Here is a 16,111-nt window from a genome sequence, read left to right on the forward strand (position 1 = left end):
ACACTTTCACATAAACAAAACATCTGTTGCCAAACTGTTGCGTATTGCTGTATATGTGCATCATTGCAATTAACTAATTTATCTCCAGCTATTTAAAAATATTTGTATAAAAATAAATAAATCTATTTATTCATTTATTAATCACAATCATATGATATTTTATTTACCCCAAGCTTTGTTCCATGGAACTAAAGGTTGTGTACCTGGGTTATCAGAAAGCCTCCTATCCAAGCACTGATCAAATCCAGAATTCCTTAGCATCAGGAAGGTGGATACATCCGGAGTCTTCAGACCACACCTTAGGAGTACACCAAAGATATCTTCTTTATTGTGTGAAGTAGTTACTGACCAGTGGAAAGATTGTATTGGGTAGATTATGTATCTCCCGATGTCTACATGGCTTTAAACAGATGTGATGGAAGATATGATTGGTAATTTGTTTTCTATTTTCAGGTCAGCAAAATCAGCTTGGTCGATCTTGCAGGGAGTGAACGAGCTGACTCCACAGGAGCAAAAGGCACACGACTTAAGGTAAGAGAAAAGTCCAGATTAAGCTAGACAGCAGGACATGAATCTTTGATGTATGCCATATTGGACAATTGGAACCTTGATACCAGTTTAAGATTATCTCTTGGAGAGCTCTTTATGTCAGTCAATTGAAGGATAAGGAGGAACATCTGAAATGACCTCTAGTCCTATACCAGTGTTCTTCTCCTGTCTATATGTGTTAATGCCCTCCCCTATTGGCATCTCTCATTCATTCTGAATTGAGAAAGAATAGGAAAAGATGTTTAACACTGTGATGCATTTGTAAGCAGAGGTTAAAACAGAAGTTGTGTTCTCAAGACGTAGTTTTGCATACTGCTATTTGTTTTTAGTGAAATGTGAACACTCCTAAGAGCATGTCTTTGTGCAAATTCTGTGCTGATAATTGGTTGCTTCAAATTGAAACTGTTTTGTTTTTTTCTCACAGGAAGGAGCGAACATCAATAAATCACTAACCACCTTGGGGAAGGTGATTTCTGCTCTAGCTGAAATGGTAAGATGTCTGTTGATATGCGTGGATGTGAGAGCATTTGCCTAGAAATGCTGTGCAGAGTTTTTCTCTCCCAATACAGCCTCTGAAGGGCTTTGCTAGGGTGACTGTTCAGCCATTTGGCCTCTGGAAAAGATTTCGGAGAAGTATTTGCTTTCACTCCAAGCTTCAAATCACAGAGGAGCTATAAATAAAAATGTGTAGTGTGGTATGCTTGCCCTGTATTTTAGCTGGTGGAAGAAACTTATGTGCATGCAATTCATCTTTTATAGGCCTCCACTTTTCACAGGTCCTGGCTTCAGGGGTGGTGGTGGGGCACAGAATCTGCAAGCTCATTCAGTGCCCTAAGACTGAGGTGGTAGCATAGTTCTGGTCCTCTTTAAGTGTGTGGAGCACTTTTGTGCAAGTGAAAAATAAACAGGTCTTACAATAAGGATACTTGTGTGCCATTTTCTGACAGCAACCTTGATCTGTCTGTCTATCATCTATTTGTCTAATTTGTATTTTTCCTTTATGCAAGGAACATGATGGGGGGGCTATCCTGTTTGACCATCACACCAATTTAGTGTGGTGGGTGCCACTGATAATTAGTGTTCTGTGGTTGAGTGCCAGATCTCTGCATTCAGTCATGTCCAGCCCTTTTATCTCCAAAAACACTAGGGATTGGGAATGATATGTGGGTTGCAACATTGTTTCATTTTTAAAAATTTCATTTCCACTTGTTGTTTTCTTAAAGTTTATTTTGACCATGCATTATTATAATATTGTAATCAATATCTGTGATTTCCTTTTAGGATTCAGGACCAAATAAGGTAAATATTTGTGCTTGGGATATGATGGTTGAGTTGAATAAATATCTTGCATTTTGTTTGCAGCCATCCATTTCCCCTATAATATATTGTTCATCATTTATTTGCTAGATAGATTGTTAAAAGCCTGGAATGGTCCAATGATGGGAACAAATGGTTTACACCCTACCACCATTCCCTGAAATTCAAAACATACTGTTCAACAGCAATCTTTTTAGTAGTAACATTAGAAAATATTATGTGATAAAACACAGGAAAGATACTGTATTTCCATTTTGTATGCAGGACAGGATAGGATAGAGCAGCATTATCTTGTGGAGAAATTCAATAGTGGGTATTTGGGTATTTCACTAAATAGCGTGTATTTGAGTACATATGTGTCTATCCCTTAGTAGTGGTGATCTATGTTCTTGAGATTGTTCTACCAATGTAGTGTGAAATGGCTAGATCACTATGACATTTTATGCAATATTCTTAAACCTACATGGCATGATGTCAAGCAATCAATGAGAACGCCCGCTGCCCAGCAAGGTTTCTGTGATCATAAAGAAATCAGAGGCCGATACCAAACAGTTTCTGAAAATGGAGACAGAGGTGTGGTTGGTGTTTTTTTTTCCATGTTGAGTATAACAGACAAGTGGGGCTTAGCTTTATGTGTTATCCTGCTTGACTATACATAACCATTTGCTGCATATATCAGGGGTGTCTGTTTTCACTCTTGCCTTCTTTCGTTCCCATAGAATAAAAAGAAGAAAAAGACAGATTTTATTCCATATCGGGATTCTGTACTTACCTGGCTCCTTCGAGAAAATCTAGGTACTTATTTCTCACGATTTCTACCCTAAATTTCATCAGTCTTCCAGGCTGACCTGATTTGTTGCCATTTATAGTACCCAATATGATGCTAGTTCTTCTGCCAGAAGGTTAGGTAACACTCCTATAAACAGCAAAATTACCACAAAATGTTCAAGGCACTCATACTTCATGCAAACAGCCTACCTTATTGCAAGTCATTCAGTGTTGGGGTGAGTGCTGGGCTGTGGTGTAGTAGTAAATATTGAAGCACAGGTGTTTATCATGACAAGTCCCCACAGCAACTGCTGAGGGCTAGGGGGAGGCTGAAAAATCATTTTTAAAAAGCCCCACAAAGCCCTCTAGGGTCTTTCCTCAGATTAAGGTATTGGCTCTGACATATCCTGGAGAGCTCAAGAGGCCAGCAGCATAGGCTATGCCCAACCAGTGAAATGTAGCCATTGGAAGTGGTGGCACAAAAGTGTTCCAGGCCATAGATGGAGGTGCATAATCCACCATTCTGCTCAATCTGTGGATCACACCACATGCACAAATCACATGCTTTCATTGAGAGTCAGTCTTGTGAAGCGTGATCTCTAAGTTTGTCTTTACAGTGACTCTGTATCTCCTGCACAGGTGGTAACTCTAGGACTGCTATGGTTGCTGCTCTTAGCCCTGCAGATATCAACTATGATGAGACCCTCAGCACCTTAAGGTAGGCAGCTGTTTCTCACACTACGTGGGGGAAGGAGTAAGCCTTCCTTGTACAGTTTTGCTTTTTTATTATTATATACTGAGAGGAAATAAATGCTTGGATACTGCGTAAACTAGAGCTCTTCTCGCTACTATTTAGGAACACTTGCATAATCCATATTTGGAAATGTGGGTTTTACTGAATATTCATGTGACAACTATTTCACATATTTTGCGCACCAAGCACTGAGATTATATTAACCAATTACCAATCTGATAATTTCTGTAATCCATAATAATTTCGCAGTCACAGGAGGGCTGAATGACTGCTGTTTAGAAAAGTACATTAATGTGCCCATATATATTGGGGGCAGGGGAAGATATATTAGAAAGGTAAAGCTTTCACAGGACTTTTGTGTTTATTGTAGGAATGATGTCTCTCCAATTCACTGTAATAACAGTGTAGTTGTTGTGGATGACACCTTGTCAATATGCCTTGTCAATAACTTATGACGCTGTTGTAGAAATAGTGTGTTGTAGAAACATCAGAAACAATATCCAAAAGAGTTCATCTCTTCTGTGTGTTGTATGCACACCATATGGCATTTACTATAGGCCTTTCTTCACCCAGACTGCATCTTGTTTCTACAGGTATGCTGACCGTGCTAAGCAGATCAGGTGCAATGCTGTCATTAATGAGGATCCTAACAACAAACTGATCAGAGAGCTGAAGGATGAAGTGGCTCGTCTGAGAGACCTGCTGTATGCTCAGGGCTTGGGAGACATCATTGACAGTATGTTGACTTCCTATGAAATGAATTCAATTGGGGGTGGCCTTTGCATAGTCTTGTCCTTCTGAGTTCACTTGAATAGAAAGAGAGCCACCTTCTCCTTGATCTCTTTTTCTGCTTGATAGTCCCCCTGCAGTTCTAGTCCACTTCTACAAGACAAAGAACAGGTATGAATGGTCAGCTCAACTACCACAAGGAACCCATTTTAAGTCAGTTCACATGCTGTGAAGTTTACCCTAGCTACCACTGGGTGTTAATGCCACGGTTCCATAAATGTTTAAGTAAAAAGTTTGCAGTCACATGATGATATTTGCCCAGGATAGGTGTGGAGATTATGCTGCTCATAAAGAGCTCATCATATTGATAGAAACACTGGCTGCAAGTGCTGCAGTAGAGAGGAAAATGACCATAAGGAACTTGTTTTCCAGGCACACTCTCCTCCACCCTTTCTCTCCTTGTTAGTGTCTGCTGATTCCCCAGATACATCATCCCTCTTTGCATGCCCAGTCCTTGGCAGTGCTGTCAACATTTCCACGGTAACAGTTGTTTGTAGACCCAATAGTGGGATTGCAAGACTATTATAATGCTCTTGATATCTGACTTAGAGAAATGTCTCACCACATGTATCCCTGTGTGAATTTTCTCTGCTGTAAATGAGGCACAAATAGTTTGATTTGAAGGATATGCATCTCAGGGCCTTTCCAGTCAGTTATTTAACTGCACAATAAAAGAGCTGTTCTTGCTCATTCATTACAGGGGATTGAAATTTCTTCTTCCTCCTCAGGTGTTGCCTTCTTTGTGGGATTTATGTTTGTGTTTGCCCACAGCATTTGATCCACATTATTTTGTTGCTAGAAAGATATGTACCCCAGTTCATGTGATCTAAACCCATCTAGGATGACCATTGTGAAAGTGAATGCTGTAGGAAGGGTGACTGTCTGAGTTGCATGATTCCTTATTGGATCATGAATGTGTCTTCAACAGAATACAGTAAGCTTACACGGCTGCTTGTTTTCCCTTCCCTCAATCATTTTCTTATAATAATAATAATAAATAAAACCCTCTTTTGGGTTCTTTTGCCTCTCGATGTGCTCAGAGGTTGTGTTATAAGCCTTTGTAATATAGAGCACACTTCTCCCTGTTTAAAATAAAGTGACAGAAGGGTTTCTGCCTTCTTCCATTTCTCTTGTCCCAGTAAAACCTATCCAGTGAGATCAATTCTGCAGTAGGCAAAAATGGGGTTTATTAAAGCATTGAGAATAAAAAAGAGATTCTAAAAATGTGGAAAAGCCCTCAGGTGCTGTTTCTTTAATTCTATAAGATGAACCTACTTTTGTTTCTTTGTCTCCCCCCACCCCACCCCTTCTCCTGTCTCTCTTAGCTAATCCTGTTCCAGGAGGACCTAAATGTGTGTATTCCCCATTTCTGGTATTCTGTGTGCTTCCCTGCTTCTGGCAGACTCAGTCATAGCAAAGGAACATATGTACAGCACGAGAAATGGACTCAGTAGCCCATGCACACAGTTCAGCAAGACTGTGGGACATACTTTTGCCTCCATAGTTACCCAGGCCAGATCTTGAGCTTGTCTCCACAAAAAATGCAAAGAGGGAAACAAAAACAGGAAAACTAGAGGTGACCTAACCATTGTTTTAAATATGATCTGGCTGTCATCTCAGTGCTTTCCAGGGTAGTAATGAACAATTTGGTTTGTTAAATCTTGCCTTATTCCAAAAAAAAATAAAAAATAAAATAAAATAAAATAAAAAAATGGTAATTTCCCCCCCATGAACAGGCCTGAGTGTGAAGCTACAAGGCCTATCCTTCTTCTTGGTGCATGGATAAAAATGTTCCACCAACCCTATCAGAAGGTGCTTTAAGGTGGTGAATAGGGAAAGTCATAGTTGGCTAGAATTTGTTGGGCTGCAAGTCTCATCAGCATAACTGATGATGTGGGATTATGGGAGTCAGATAACATCTTGAGGGTCACACATTGTCCACACCACCTTGTAAAGTGAGTTTTCCTCCTGGCCTTTGATTGACAAATTAATCCATAGATTTAAATGAATGTCACAGTTCAGATCTATTTCAGTCCTTTTGGCCTTTTAGCAGAGGCCTCCATTTTTCACTTTAGCTTGGGCTTTGTCTTTTTTTACTTGATTATTCTTTAAATTTTGTCATATTCCCATCTCTAAAATAGTCTTTGCAGGTTTCCCTATTGAGATTTCATTTCTCTATGCTGTAACTGTGTTTCCTGCTCCTTGGTGCTGCTGTTGTTGCTGCTTCTGCTGGGGCTAGGTGTAATTAATATGTTCTTCTGGATGGGTGGGTGGGAGGTAGTAAACAGCCTGTTCAGAAGCATTAAAACATTTGCTTCGGGCCATATGTGGCACTGGTATTACTGATTATTCGTTTTTGCTTTCCTGTTGGCCATATAGTTGTACCAGTTAGGAGTGCTGCTGGAGTAGCCCATCTGCTGATTGGACTTGACAATATGGACCTGGCTTTTGCTAGCATGCTAGAGGGGCCCTGTAGCCTGTGCCTTGTTTGTGAGCAATTCAGCCTACGCTCTGATAAATGCACCCATTTAAAATACGAGCAGCTACACTGGATTTTTCAGAACTGGGATGCTATGCTGGAATGAAGCCTTCTCTAAACCCTCCAAATATGTTGGACTACAACACTCAGTGTACTTGGCTGATGGGTTCTGAGAACTGCAATCCAACACACCTGGAGGGTGCTAGGTTTAGGAAGGCTTCTTTTATGGATCAGGTTCTCAGGTGTTGCCCGCCCTACATATGCCAAAATGCCAGCTGCATCTAGAACCATAGAATTAAAAGAGACCTCAAGGGCTATCAGTTCCAGCTCCTTACCATGCAGGAATACACAAGCATAACATCCCTGACAGATGGCCATCCAGCCTCTGTTTAAAAACTTCCAGAGGAGGAGATTCTACCATTCTCTGAGGTATTCCACTGTGGGACAGCTCTTACTATCAGGAAGTTCTTCCTAATGTTGAGGTGGAATCTCTTTTCCTGTAGTCTCTGGAGCTGCAGAAAACAAACCTATCTTTCCCTTCTCAGTTGCACAAGTTGTGTTCCCTCCCAATCTATTGAGGTTAGGCCAAATCAAGCTTAGTTATATTGTTAAATATACTTTAGATGTATCAGTATGAAACCTCATCTGATTCTTCATGACTCAGGTTAATGAATGGCTCTGTTCAGCTTATATTTCCCTGGATTTCTAATGGTCTGTTTAATTTACCAGCTTAGTTTTACTGACAGAGCTAGCTTTCTACTGTTTTTCCAAAACACAGCAGCAGGAAACAGTGATTCAATATTTATGTTGTTGTTTAGAACTTGCGGTGTTCAAGATCCTGCTCCCTCCATGCTCTAAAAGATTTGTAAGAGTGACTGATAGATAAAATAGAGAACTGGCTTCTCTGGTCCTCAAGGGACTGTCAGAAAGCTGTACTGAAATGGAAGGTTTTGTAATGATGAAGGAGAGGGAGACATGCCTGGTTGTTTGGGCTTTGTTGGATTCAAGCCAAATCTTGAAATAGATATTGAATAATTTAGCTGCAGAGGAAAGAAAAGAATCCAGACCTCATGCCTTGCCCTGTGGGTTTAAAAAAACGTGTAGGAAAGCAGCTAGAATAGAGGACTGCTGTCTTGTAAAGCTCTCACGATCTTTTCCTGGAGTTTTTGTTTCTTAGATGTGTTTCATCTTTTCATACTTAGTTTTTTTTAAAAGAAAATGCACATGCAGGGAAAGACAATGATTGTATGTTTCTTCATACCTTTTTTTAAAAAAACCAGCCAGCGATGGACAATGAATGTGTGTTTCATCTTTTCATATCTTTTTAAAAAATGCACAATCAGGGAAAGAAAGGAAATGACAAAAAAAAAAAAAAAAAGAAGAAGAAGAAGAAGAAGAAGTCATTTTTGAGTTTGGGTTTCAGAAAATGAATATTGACACCTTTTGCCACCATCTTAGAAATCAGCATTTTCAGTGCACAGGTTTTTATCGCACTAAACAAATTATAGCAGCAGACATGTTAACTTGATCTTCCTTGGTGAAAGGGTAATTCTGGACAGGTGTGCAACTATCCCTCTTTCTCTCCTACATGCCTAAGGAAAATAGAGGAAGGAATCATGGATAAACATGAGAAGTTTACATGTGGAACACAAAATCTTTTGGAACCCCTCTACTTAAGAATGAGGAAAACCAATTGCACAATAAAGACTTTGTGAGGAAGCAGCTCCCAAAAAGAAACACCTTAGGAATTTCCTAAACATTATCTTACTGCCTTTCCTTTTCTTCTGTGGGTTTTAGCCAAATTACCAGCATCTAACAGCCACTATCTTGATGCATATTGGGAAGACAGTATACCTACTTTTTCAAACAGTATTTCCAAACAGGCCTTTGCTAGCTGTTGAAATTAAATAGTTTCCAAATGCAAACTATTTTGCTCATTATGCCTGTGCTAACACAATTCTAAACCATTAAACCTCTGCTAGAAGCAATTTTGACTTTGTATGTGAATTTCATTAAATTAATGTGTTCTTAACAGGCAATGTCCATTAACATTAAAAATGGCTGATGCTAATGTGAATTGGTTAACTTGTGGGTGAATTCTCCTGATACCTAATTATTCTGTATTGCACACTCTTCATGTTTGGGCTGCTCTCCAATTTGTGTGCCCTCTGTTTTTGCACCATCTAGTTTTTAAACATATTTATTAGTAGCACTAATTTGACAAATGCATAATATGAAAAGTCTAGAATCTTTGGGACACTTATTGTCAGCTAGTCTTTCGCATTCCAAATGATGGGGTAAATAATGTGATTTAGCATAACTTGTGGAACCTGTTTCCTGTTTAGACCATCCTGTCATTATCCTTGGGGTTTCTATGCAGACGTTAGAAAAATAACTTTTGGGACTACAACTTCCATGTTTTCCCAGCCAGCATGGACAGTGGCCATGACAGGTGGTGATAGTGGGGGGTCTGGGAGTTATAGCTGAAAAAGTGGAGCTCTGCCTTAGACCCCAGAATCTTATTTATTTTAAGATTTTCAATAGAATTCCCATGATGACTTCTAACATTTAAAAACATTTTCAGCTTCTGAAAAACCAACTTTGAGAGTGAATGATACTAAGCTCTATAGGTCTTCTCTTTGCCTTCTTTATGGCCTCAATGGACATCAGTTTCTCTGTCACCTGCCTAGCATGTTATTGGGAATGTGAAGGTTAAAATCTCCCATATGTTCTCACTTTTCCCCATGGTACAAGAAAGAACATGTCTGATGCTTCATTACTTAAGAGAAGCAGCCCAGGGCGTAGTATGAATGCTCCAGGTGATGTGAAGATCCTGCCCTAGCATCTCTAGCTACTTTATTGTCTGTATATCTCTTCATTCAATTTCTACCTTTCTCCTCATTGCATCATGTTGCTATTTCCAAACTGCAATTCTTTTCTCTATCTTCTCCTTCCTTCTTCTTGTCTCGTGTCTTTCCCTCTTCTTTCTCCCTTCCTGGCCCCCATAGACATTTCCGACTTTGAGAACAATAATGATAACCGTAGAGTGGCAGATATGAGTCAACGCCATGACAATCTCTCCACAGTGACCAATGCCTTGGTAGGAATGAGCCCATCTTCCTCACTCTCCGCCTTGTCCAGCCGAGCTGCTTCTGTTTCCAGTCTCCATGAGCGCATCATGTTTGCTCCAGGTAGTGAAGAGGCCATTGAGAGGCTGAAGGTAAGGTCAGGGTCATGCATGTTATTATTTCTACAGTGGGAAGAAACATGATAGAAAGAGACCATAGTGTAAAGAAGTATTAGTAGTCTCCAATACATTGCCTTTAAATGCATGGAATATTGTTTGTGAGAAGTCTGTGAGAAAGACTCTCATGACACCTATTGAGAGCATAATTAATGCATCCTTTAGCACACCCTCTTCTTCATCATAGAGAGCTATCACTGTTGCATCAGGTTTGGTGGCTGCTAGCAAATGACAGTAGGATAGCAAAATGGATGACAGTGCAGTCACTGATGGTTCACTGATGGGTTTCAGGAGAATCCTGACTTATCTGAGTGGATCACATCCTCTAGAGGACAAGCTTATGCACAGTATGCAAGTATGTGCATTATGCAAGAACTAAAAGAGACAGTGAGGTTGTTCTGTTTGTTAACTCCCAGAACAGGGCTGGAAAACCTGTGCCCCTCCAGATGTTATCCTGTAACTCACATCAGCTATTGCTAGCTTGATCAGTTATCCAGGAAGATGGAAGTTGTAGTTCAGCAACATCTTGGAGACTCTAAGTCCCTTACTCCTGCCCTAGAGGAAGGCTAGTGAGTTCTGCAAAATGTACTGCAGGCAAAATGTTTCTAGTGCAGTCCAGTGAAGGCCAGGAGATGCTAATTCTTAATTTGTACTCCGCAGGAAACTGAAAAGATCATTGCTGAGCTGAATGAAACATGGGAGGAAAAGCTGCGTAGAACAGAAGCAATTCGAATGGAGAGGTAAAGGCCAGGCTATGAGTCTGGATTATTATGTTGACAATAAGAGGTGTACATCTGGTACAACATTTTACTTTACCATAACATCTTTATTCTTTTGGAAGAGAATGATAGCCCTTAGGGCTGCTGTACATATGACATGTCCTCTGTGCCTTAAGCTGCATGAAGCAGCCATCAGGTGGTTCAGCAACATATAGAGGGTGTCCATGTGTTCTACTGGACTTTCCTAGTAACAGGACAAGGAATCACTGCATGCAGTGATGATGGATTATAAATATTACCTGTTAAAGCCATCATGTAAAATAACATTCAAAACCCACAAGATGGTGATACCTTTGTTGGGCTTACCAAAATGCAAAATATATGTCATAGGCTTTTGAAGCTCCACTTGCCTCTTTGTCTGGCAAAGGTGTTAAAAATAATACAGGACAAACAAACAAAACAACCCCCCCCCCCAAAAAAAAAACAACGGTTAGTCACAAGCCTGCATTTTGTAAAGATGGTGGTAGTGGTTGTCTGAGTATGGAGGAATGTCTATCCAGGCAGGCCACCCCTCCTCCTGGCCATGCTGATATTGGGAGACAAAGCATTTTAAAATCCAGGAAATCTAAATTCCATTAGTATTTTCTATGAGATCCAGGATGTCTCACTCCTTCGTGAGGCCACAAATCCCTTAAAACAAAAACAAAAAAACTTCCATGCTTTTGCATTAGGAAATTTTTAGGTGTTTATATTCAGAGTGAAGCCATAGAAAGAGGGTTCACCTCTTACTTTGGTAGATGTTTGCACTGTCACTTTTGTTCTTTGAAGCTGTGGCAGCTGATGCCTCCCAAATAAGTGAGGTGGTGAATCCCTCCAGGTTTTAATGTAGCAATAGCAAGTACATTTCTATACTGCTTATCAGTGCACTTAAGCACTCCCCAAGCAGTTTACAATGTGTAAGCTAATTTCCCCCAACAAGGTGGGCACTCATTTCAGCACCCTACATAAGGATTCAAGACTGAGTGGACCCTGAGCCCCTGGCTGGGTTTGAGCAGTACTGGCATTTACCCACTGCAACACCAGGGAAGATCAATAAGGGAAAGGGAGAAGGGACCCTGGGTGCCTCTCCAGACTAGACGACCTTGATGTGGTCCATTAGGAAGGAAGGAAGAAAAGAAGGAAGGAGTTGACGAGGATTCATAGGATGCTGATTTCTCTCTCTGGGTCCTCCCAGATCTTCGGGACTTTTCCTCCATCTGATGCTGATCGGGGGGGGGGGGGGCACTGTTGAGGCCTCCATCACATGGACACAACCACTTTGAAGACAAAGGGGCAGTTGAAGCAGACAGGACCAATCCTTTCTCGGGAGGGATCAACCAGTTTGATTTTCCGCAATCTCAGCCATGCTGATCTCCATCCTGGCAGCTGGATTGAGTGGGCAATGGGGTTGTTCTCACTAGGTGAAACCCCGCGTTCTGAATCGAATCCAAGGAGTGGCGTTCCTATTAGGATCCGATTTAAACCTAGAACGGTTCTAGAGCAACCCGCAATCGTCCCCACTACAAATCGAATTGTAGAGCGGAATAAAATTTTGAATCGAGTTTTCCTCATTTAACGCGTGTTAAAAAAACACTAGGGTCCGACCTACGTTTTTCCATTGATTCGATTTAGGAACCGGAGCGTTTAAATAGGAACGACAGCCTTTGAAATTGCGTTAGATGAATGGGAGGAGCGGAGTGCGATGGGGCTGTCCTTGGGGGAGTTGCCCTTTCTGTCCCCATCCGTCTGGCTGTCGCCATTTTTGCTTCCCTCACCCCTTTGTCCGCTGTGGTCTTTCAATAAGAGATAAGGATTATTTTTATTTTTTATTTTAATGGTTTACAGGCGCTTAATCTCTTCAGCGCTTTAAACACCTGAAGTCCCGGCTGCTCAAGGCTTCCCCTGGTGGATTGCAACCTCCCCTCTGTGTGGGGAGAGCCCATTTCTAACGGAGGAGAGGCAGGGAAGGGATGGCTCCTCGCGAGGAGACATCTGATCTCGCCCAGGCAGGGAAGGGCTCTAATCAATGGGGGGGGGGGGATAGAGCCTTTCTCTCTCCCTTTCTCAAATGGAATCTGCCTTCTCCTCCAACCCTGGAAAGAGAATCTTTGGGAAGAGTGCTCCCTCCCTGCTTTTCCAGCAGCCTCCTTCATTGATCTCTGGGCTCTCTGAAGGGATTCTCCCATAGTTCCTCTGGAAAGAGCTTCACTTTGCCAGAAGCCTCTCCCATTGATCTCTGTGCTCTCTGAAGGGATTCTCCCTGGCTGTCTTGGGAGACAGGATGCTGCCCTCCAAAACCTATCCCATAGTTCCTCTGGAAAGAGCTTCGCTTTGCCAGAAGCCTCTCCCATTGATCTCTGTGCTCCCATTGATCTCTGTGCCATTTTTGCTTCCCTCACCCCTTTGTCCGCTGTGGTCTTTCTTTTTATTTTTGCAACCTCCCCTCTGTGTGGGGAGAGCCCATTTCTAAGGGAGGAGAGGCAGGAAGGGAAGGCTCCTCTCGAAGAGGCATTCCCTGCCCGCTTGGGCTCTGATCTCGCCCAGGCAGGGAAGGGAAGGCTCCTCACGAGGAGGCATATGATCTCGCCCAGGCAGGGAAGGGAAGGCTCCTCGTGAGGAGGCATCTGATCTCGCCCAGGCAGGGAAGGGAAGGCTCCTCGCGAGGAGGCATCTGATCTCGCCCAGGCAAGGAAGGGCTCTGATCAATGGGGGGGGGGGGGAAATAGAGCCTTTCCATCTCTCTTTCTCAAATGGAATCTGCCTTCTCCTCCAACCCTGGAAAGAGAATCTTTGGGAAGAGTGCTCCCTCCCTGCTTTTCCAGCAGCCTCCTTCATTGATCTCTGGGCTCTCTGAAGGGATTCTCCCTGGCTGTCTTTTGGGAGACATGAAGAGGGGATGCTGTCATGCAAAACCTATCCCATAGTTCCTCTGGAAAGAGCTTGGGTTTCCTAAATTCACTTTCATAAATTCGCTAAATTCACAAACAGTCAATGAAATGGAAACGATGCCAAAAGATAAATCGCTTCCAAATATTCCGGATTAACGTTACGTCATTCTGACGTACTATTGATTGACAGCTCCAAATAAGGTATGGAGGAGAAGAATCGCTTTATTTAAACACCGATTTCATGCCAAGTAGGAACGCTTGCAGGTAAAAACTTCGATTTAAATAACCAGATGGGAACGATGAACAAAGCGATTCGGATAGCAGGATAAGAACAGTGTTATTTTGAATCGATTTTATTAAAAACGTTGTATTTTAAATCGTTTCAAATCTTAAGTGGGAACAACCCCAATGTAGGCTTTAAAAGAGCCCTGCGAGGAACTGAACTTGGTTAATATATTCAGCATCTGCGAGCCAAAAGCTGGAATGAATTCACTGCCCTATTGACATGTGAGCCACCAGCCACCATGGCCTTGCTGCTTCTGTCAGGATTAATCTTCAACACTGTAAAGTCGAAGGCTTTCATGGCTAGCATCCATAGTTTTTTTGTGGGTTTTTCGGGCTATGTGGCCATGTTCTAGCAGAGTTTCTTTCTGACGTTTCACCAGCGACAGATGCTGGCAAAACGTCAGAGAGAAATTCTGCTAGAACATGGCCACATAGCCCGAAAAACCCACAAAAAACAATCTTCACCACTGTTCAACTCATTTCCATCTGTTCTTTCTCAGCATCCATCCATACATTTCCCCAGCATCCATTTCTTGGTTTCGCCTCCAATATACCTGCATTTTAATGATAATTGGTACTATTAGCATAGGATACTCTTTCTCTTTCTAAGAACCCTTGCCTCTGTTATCACAATGCCCAGGCCTCAGCAAAATTTTCAAAAGTCTAATTCCTTTCTTTTTATATTTTCCAGAGAAGCTTTGCTGGCAGAAATGGGAGTGGCTATGAGAGAAGATGGTGGTACGCTAGGAGTGTTCTCTCCCAAGAAGGTAGGCATTCTTCATAGTGTTCAAGGACATCTTGAAATAGATTATCTGCAGTGTGTATCAATTTAAACATTCTTTCATCTTCAACTTTGTTGGTACATAAATTTTTTTGTTAGGATTTGAGCATATGAATGTCCTTCCCACTGCTTTGTAGGTTTGAAATTGTACTGATATTTTATTGCTGGTTTTGTTGCTGCCATAATTAGTTCTTGATGTTCTTTGACTCACTCTGCAGTAGAAGAATATCAAATTATTGTTAGAAGGCCCAACAATCTTTTACTTTACTGCAGTTTTGATGGAGTCTTTTTCTTTTCTTTTGCCTTTTTTTTTTTATGTAGGATGCAAAAGATTTCCTTAAAAGAATTCTGTTGGCTCAGACCAGTGGTGTTTCTAGTCCATCATTTCCCACATTATTCCACCAAATGCATCTAGCTATATTTTTAAAAAAAATTTATTAATTAAAATCAACTCGCATTACATCTGTATATTCATAATACAATTACGTCTTGTGTCTTCCATATTTTCTATTTACATCTTATTCCATGGTATCCAATTACAATTACAAAAAAGTAAAACTACTACATACCAAAACTCCCTTGCTTTTTTTCAATCATACATTACATAATCTTGAAATGAAAATATTTTTCTTCTATTATATTATTACTCTTCATATCTCATCTAGCTATAGCCTAGTGATACTCAAACTTTTTACCCTTGGGACTCCCAGTTTACATGTACGTGAGGGCGTTGCCCTCCCCACTCAGTGTAGTGTATGAATAAACATATTTTGTTTATTTAATGTGCATATTTTCCATTTATACATTCATATTTTAACATTCTATAAGAAAAAATCATACAAATTAGAGCAGTTTTATTTAAGTTTTATTTAACTTAATGCATGTGTAAATTTTACACATTCATAAGGTTGGGAAGGGAAGGAGAAAGGATCAGGGCTCCAAGTCTCATATCTTGAGCAACTCTTGCGCTCGCACGCACACACACACACACACAGGGGTCCCACCTCACCATTTGAGCACTGCTGCAGTAGCCCTTTGCTCTCATTGCTCATCAGCATTCCACATACTGCCTTGGAAACTGGAAGCCATCGTGAATGGTAGCCAATGGTAGACTTTTCTTTCATTAATGTATCTGTTCCCCAAAGAGTCCATTTGAGTTGCTGAAGAGCAAAACCTGCCAGACTGTAGTCATTCTTCAGTCAGTAGTACTGTAAACTAAAACTCCTGAGTCTTAAAATGTATAGATATGTGGTATGTGCGCTTTAATTTAATATAGTATAAGAGCATATGAAGAGGTCTGTTTGGTATCAGCTCTTCCACCAAACAAGATAGATCTGCCATTGGGGCTATTTGTGTCAGTTAGAGCTTGGAAAAGTTCCTTTTTGTACTTCCACAATCTGCATGGCTAGTGAGCATGCTAACTAGCAAGTTCTGAGTATAGTCTCAGTACTTTCTCAGGGTCAAGTTTTGGTACAACCTAATGACTTAACTGCTTGCAA

At 41.1% G+C, this 16,111-nt stretch overlaps 1 protein-coding gene across 25 annotated transcripts in view; it reads left to right on the forward strand.

The window, feature by feature from the left end:
• LOC149318339 (kinesin-like protein KIF1A) overlaps positions 1–16,111 on the forward strand; it is a 144,246-nt gene that overhangs the window by 55,868 nt on the left and 72,267 nt on the right. For 10 of the 25 annotated variants that reach the window (XM_089509462.1, XM_089509466.1, XM_089509467.1 and 7 more), the window contains exons 8-17: positions 454–531; positions 974–1,039; positions 1,831–1,848; positions 2,586–2,661; positions 3,274–3,352; positions 3,982–4,124; positions 5,503–5,529; positions 9,665–9,876; positions 10,561–10,640; positions 14,523–14,598. In XM_089509462.1, the coding sequence (XP_089365588.1) occupies positions 454–531; positions 974–1,039; positions 1,831–1,848; positions 2,586–2,661; positions 3,274–3,352; positions 3,982–4,124; positions 5,503–5,529; positions 9,665–9,876; positions 10,561–10,640; positions 14,523–14,598 (855 nt within the window). The remainder of the gene's footprint in view (positions 1–453; positions 532–973; positions 1,040–1,830; positions 1,849–2,585; positions 2,662–3,273; positions 3,353–3,981; positions 4,125–5,502; positions 5,530–9,664; positions 9,877–10,560; positions 10,641–14,522; positions 14,599–16,111) is intronic. The other 15 variants (XM_089509471.1, XM_089509472.1, XM_089509489.1 and 12 more) reach the window with 3 other exon arrangements.

The sequence above is a fragment of the Sceloporus occidentalis genome, unplaced genomic scaffold (assembly GCF_023333645.1).
Source record: "Sceloporus occidentalis isolate IW3139 unplaced genomic scaffold, rSceOcc1.0.p SCAF_2, whole genome shotgun sequence".
In the NCBI taxonomy this organism is placed as follows: domain Eukaryota; kingdom Metazoa; phylum Chordata; class Lepidosauria; order Squamata; family Phrynosomatidae; genus Sceloporus; species Sceloporus occidentalis.